This window comes from Cryptomeria japonica, chromosome 1 (assembly GCF_030272615.1).
Source record: "Cryptomeria japonica chromosome 1, Sugi_1.0, whole genome shotgun sequence".
NCBI classification, from domain to species: Eukaryota; Viridiplantae; Streptophyta; class Pinopsida; order Cupressales; family Cupressaceae; genus Cryptomeria; species Cryptomeria japonica.
The window spans coordinates 705,620,122-705,626,393 of NC_081405.1; the positions used below are offsets into that span (position 1 = coordinate 705,620,122).

The 6,272-nt window shown below is 35.0% G+C and overlaps 1 protein-coding gene across 1 annotated transcript; it reads left to right on the plus strand.

Annotated features, from left to right (window-relative positions):
• Positions 1-2,247: 2,247 nt before the first annotated feature.
• On the plus strand, positions 2,248-3,552 carry LOC131858677 (uncharacterized). Its single transcript, XM_059211965.1, has 2 exons — positions 2,248-2,876; positions 3,417-3,552. The coding sequence occupies exons 1-2, from the start codon at positions 2,248-2,250 to the stop codon at positions 3,550-3,552; spliced, it is 765 nt and encodes a 254-aa protein (XP_059067948.1).
• The last annotated feature ends 2,720 nt before the right edge of the window (positions 3,553-6,272 follow it).

Consider the following 6,272-nt stretch of genomic DNA (forward strand, 5'->3'; position numbering starts at 1 on the left):
AACTTTCTTTTTTGTATTCTTGTTTATATTCAAATACGTGCATACATGTGTTGCACCTTATTTTTAAATTTAAGTAAACTTATTCTGAAAATGAAAAGATTGTTTTACATGCAAAATTGATTTACGTTTAAATTGTTTTTGAACTATGTATGCTTGTGAATGGAAGTGTACGTCATTCATATTCATAGATGTAAAATAGGAATCAAATAGGAATGCTAGATGAATTAGCATGCTAGTCATGTGATTTGGGGGAAGTGTACATTCCAAGACGAGTGCCAAATATGGGGTTTTAGAGAGTATAGTTTGCTTTTCCAAACTATTTTTATTTCTATGCATGGCATTATACTCAACCGAGTAACTTATAGATGGATTTATTTATGACTCTCCACCATTGGAATAGATGGATGTATTTATTACTCTCTACCATATCATTGTTTCTTAAATGAGTTAGAATAATAGAAAATGTATGTATCATTCTATGCACACACCAAGATTCCATCTTGCATGTCGAATTCTTCTCGCTAAGCAATTCGTTCAGGGTCAGGTATTCTTGATTGATTAAGAATTTTGAGGAAGTGTATGCTTCAAGGTTGGGTGGAAAAAGAACCTGAATCTTGTTCTTGTCTTCAGTCTAAGGACTGCATTGAAGATGGCATGTTGATTGAAGATTAAATGATGTATCTTATCTCATTAGTGTATTTATCTTGTATCTTAGAAATTGTTAACGTAAGGCAATAGAATGCCTAACTCTTGTAATGTAACTATGAATAATGTGTAGTATGTTGGAATACTATGAAAGAGTACTCATTTTTGTAAGATTAAGTTATTATGTACCTATTTATTGGAGTTGGACTTGATTATTCCAATTATTGAACTTGCATATTTTATGACTTACTTGAATGGCATTATGAGGATTTGGAATGATTTGAGAAGAACAAAAGATTTTATTAAGGGATTATAGTTTTTCTTGAAGTTAAAGATTTTTTCATTCTTTTTTTAAAGTTAGAGCGTTTACGTATTTACATTTGGGTATCAAAACTCTAGGTTTATAACACTAGGGCCTATGACCATTACGCTAAAGAAACATTCTTTGATATAGGAATTGTTGAATTACAATGGATTTTAGAATTACTAGAATTGGATGAAGCAACAGGAATGAAAGACTTGATCAAATTCTTGATCTTTGGAATCAACAGAATGCTAGGATGGATGGAGTTGAACATGAAGTTCAAAGGGTTGGTGAGGTTCGATAGGAGGAGCAACCTAGAAATGAAATTCCTAGGGGTGATGAACATTTCAATCATAGAGCTAGGATGGAGGGGAGATAGCAAAAGATTTGACAAGGATAGCCCCGCCCAGGTTCGATGGTAAGACCATTGGTGATGGCACTGAACCTTGGGTAATTGAAATGGAGAAGTATTTTGAACTCTGTAACATGTCAAATGAAACTAAAGTAGTATGAGTTGCTTATCAGCTTACTGGAGAAGTTGTGACATCATGGAACAATGATAAATCTAAGAAGAAGTTACAACCTGGTGATATCACTTGGGAGTTATTTCTACAGTCTTTCGGGAAGAGGTGGCTTCCTCAGTTATTCTTTAGCAGGAAGATGATAGAGTTTCAAAATCTGACATAGGGTGGCATGACATTTACTCAATACTGGGAGAAATTCATCAATCTCCTAAAGTATGTACCACAGTACCAGATGGATGAATTATTGTCCATTCGGAAGTTCATCTTAGGTTTGAGGACTCACATTGGAGCTAAAGTGGATATTCACAATCCATTGACTATGGATGAAGTTTTTGAGAGAGCTACAAAACAAGAACAGAAGTTGCAACACTTGGCAAATTTTAGGAAGAATGTGAATACTAAACCAGGCTTTGGGAACATGAATTTCCCAAACAACAATAATTAGAAGGGCAACAACATTCGACAGATAAGGAATCTAAAAAGAGGAGCTAACTCTCAGGAAAAATGAGGAGTAAATCAAGGTGGAAACAAGAAAGTGAATATAACACCAACTTCTCTAATTCCAATACTAGGTAGAACTTTGACAGGAACAAGTCAGGTGGACACCCAGGGCCTAGAGATGGATGTTACGATTGTGGTGGAAATAATTATGCTTCTAATTGTCCACAATGTTCCACAACTCAGAGAGGAGGAAATCAACAAGGAGCATCGCAGCATCAGATTCATGCAATGGTTGACAACCATCAGATAGACTTTCAGGATTCACCTATCTAGATGACGGGTAAGCTTTTTGGTCAATCAATTTCTATTTTGATAGATATAGGAGCTATTGAATGCTTTATTGATCCTAAAGTAGTTTTTAAATTACCTATTAGACCTGGTTATATGTCACATGCATGGATGGTTCAGTATGAAAGTCGAGTAGAGAAGAGGGTAGATTCATGTCTATTTGGCAGTGATTTAGTGCTTCCTAATTTTCAAACTCAGGTTAATCTATATGTAGCACCACTAGGATCATATGATGTGATCTTAGGTATTAATTGGTTAACTGAGCATAAAGTTATAGTAAACTATGAGGACAAAGTTGTTAGTTGCTTAGATTATTATGGAAATCCGATTGAGATTCATGGGTCTCAAAAGCCTCTTGAATTGAGACACATCTCAGCTATGCAACTCAAGAAAGCGCAAAGAAAGGGATGTTCAATATTTTATATACATGTAAGTGACCTGGATAATGCAAATAAGATTCATAAGGATTATCCAATTCTCAGAGAATTATTAGATGTCTTTCTAGAAGATCTTACAGAGTTGCCACCAAAGAGAGAATTTGATTTATCTATTAAACTCTTACCTGGAACTGAGCCACAATCCAATGCTCCTTACACAATGAATACCATGGAACTGTATGAGCTCAAGGATCAATTGCAGGATTTACTTAAGAAGGGTTTCATAAGACCAAGTGTACCTCCGTGGGGTTCTCTAGTAATCTTCATGAAGAAGAAGGATGGAACCTTAAGATTATGTATTGACTATAGGATGTTGAACAAGGTGACCATTAAGAATAGGTATCCTTTTCCTAGGATAGATGAGCCATTTGATCAAATAAAGGGTGTTGCGGTATTCTCTAAGATCAACCTCGGATCGGGTTACCACCAGTTGAGGATTAAGGATGAAGATATTCTAAATACAACATTTTGAACTAGGTATGGGCATTATGAGTTCACAGTAGTACCTTTTGGTCTAACAAATGCTCCAGCAATGTTCATGAGCCTTATGAATAGTATCTTTCAAGATTACTTGGATGATTTTGTGCTTATCTCATTTATGGTATTTTGATTTATTACAAGAACAAAGAGAAACAAAAGAAGCACTTGAGAATAGTCTTGCAATGGCTAAGAGACCGAAATATTTTTGGTAAGTTTTCAAAGTGTGCTCTCTTTCAGAAAAAAGGTGCACTATTTAGGCCATGTTATATCTGTAGAGGGAATTTCTATTGATCCTGCAAAGATAGAGGCAATTCTAGATTGGCTAATAGCTCAGAATGTTACAGAGGTTTTAAGTGTTATGGTTCTTGCATGATACTATAGGAAGTATGTGGAAGGATTTTCTAGGATAGCAGCACCTATTACTTCTCTTTAGAAGAAGGGAAAGATGTTTGAATGGACTGAGAAGTTTTGAAGAGGCATTTCAGATTTTGAAACAAAAGTTGACATCAACACCAGTCTTGACTGTACCAAATCCTAATGGACACTTCATAGTGATTACAAATTCTTTAGGAGAAGGTGTAGGAGTAGTGTTGATACAAGGAGGAAAAGTGATTGCTTTTGAGTCTAGGAAACTGAAGCAATATGAATTGAACTATGCACCACATGACTTGGAACTTTTGGCTATTGTTCATGCATTATAGATGTGGAGGCATTACCTCCTAGGGAAGGCATTTGAGCTAAAGACAGATCATTTAAGACTGAAGTACACATTTACACAACCTAACCTTAATGCAAGATAGAGAAGGTGGCTTCAATTCCTAAGTGAGTACAATTTTGCTATTTAATATATCAAGGGAAAGGAAAATAGAGTAGCAGATGCTCTCAGTCGAAGAAGACATATATCTGCTATGGTTACAACAAGTTCAAACTTGAAGAAGAAAGTGTTGCAAAATCTCCCTAAAGATGAGCATTACCTAAGGGTCAAACAAGCCTTGGAGGCAGATCCTTTAGATCATCGATTTCATGGATATGTGCTAGAACATGATGATATTTTGAGATACCAAAGGAGAATGTATATTACTAAAGATGGAGACTTAAGGAAGATTATCTTGTATGAGGTGCACAATACACCTTATTTAGGACATCTTGGAGTAACGAAGATGGTAGCTGAGTTGAGGACTTTGTACTTTTGGCCTAAACTCAGGAAAAATGTGATAGAGTATGTGGCACAATGTTTGGAATGCCAGCAAGTGAAACTTGAGCATGTTCATCTAGCAGGAATTTTATTTCAACATTTCATACCTAAGTATAAGTGGCAAGTAATCGATATGGATTTTATCCAAGGATTACCTATGAGAAAGAACAGGCATGATACCATCTTAGTAGTTGTTGATAAATTGACAAAAGTTGCACATTTCATACCTGGAAATATAAAAGACGGATCATTTACTCTTGTGAAGAAAATTGTACAAGAGATATTCTTATTTCATGGTGTACCAAAAACCATTATATCAGATAGGGATACTAGGATGACATCTAGGTTTTGGATGATGATGGGGGGGACACCTAGTTTGCTCAACAATTCACCTAGTTAGTGTTGCTCAATTCCACCAACTCTCTAGGAATAATTGTATTGTAGACCTCCAAGTCCTTCTCAATCTCTTCTAGGGCTTTCTTCTTAGCCTTTCCAAAGTTTTTTCTTCAAGTATTTTATCTAGGAACCCTACCAAGTTACAATGCTTCCCATATGCTCAATTATGGCTTTCTTGGCTTCAACTTGTCAAATTGACCTCCTACTGTTGTGAGTTGATGTAGAGGTGTGGAGGTGGCTAATACCATGTTTTTAATGCCTTTTGGGTCTATTTGAGGTTTACAAACTATAGATAGGAAAATGGAATAAACATCAAAGCAATATTAAACTAGCTCAACCACAAAAACTAGATTGCAATGATAAGAAATCCTAATTACACTCAATAGAGATATGAAGACAAGATAATCAAACCAAATGGAAACCATTACAAATGCAAATATCTCCTCTAGAATTCTCCATTTTCCTTCTTTCTCCTTCAAATTACTTTGTTTGTGGATCTCACCTACAAATGCAAAAGCATAGCATGAAAGCAATATTGACAAGATGAAATGGTAGCGTAAGGATACTAGAAGCGTGATTGATTCTCCAAAAATGTGATTAGATCCTTTTATTGAAGAAAATCATCCAGTTTATAGACAAATTGGAGAGATGACAAGATTAGCATGAAGAGATTTGAAAGGAAATTTCAAATCAAGGATGACAAATATGACAAATTATGACAAGATTGACATTTTCTATGCAAGATTGGTTGACAAAAATTATGACAAATTATGACAAGATTAAAATGCCATTCCCATGACAAAAGGGAAGAGAGAAAATAGTCTCCATGATTGCAACAAATGGAAGCATAAACATAGGAGAGAATTAGGGAATGAATTAGGGGGAGAAATTAGAGAAATTGAAGAAAATAGGAGAAATAGAAATTAGGAATTAAGAGAAATTAGTAAATTGGAAAAATGAGGAAAAATATGAAATAGAAATTAGGTGAATTAATTAATAGGTTTTCATCCATTAATTAATTCATGAAAATACCTAGGACTAAATAAATAGATTTATTTAACCCACCAAGAAGAAGAAGAAAAAGGATTAAATGATCAAATCATAAAACCCAAGAAATAAAAGGACCAGGAATTAGGTCAAGACAACAAGAAATTAATGTCGATTCGATCATGATTTTGATTGACAAAGGACCAATGCTGATAAATGATTGAGATAGGTTGACAAATTGACCAAGATTGATAAAGAGATCAAATGGATAGGTGCCAATTGACGAGGAACAATGACTAATTGATCCAAGTTGACATGATTGAAAAAGGACAACGATCGATGACAAATCGATCCCAAAATGACAAGATTGACCAGGACAAGGATCGATGACGAATCGATCACAAAATGACGAGATTGAAAAGGACAAGGATCAATGACAAATCGATTGCAAAATGACGAGATTGACAAGGGGACAAGGATCGATGACGAATCGATCGCAAAATGACAAGATTGAC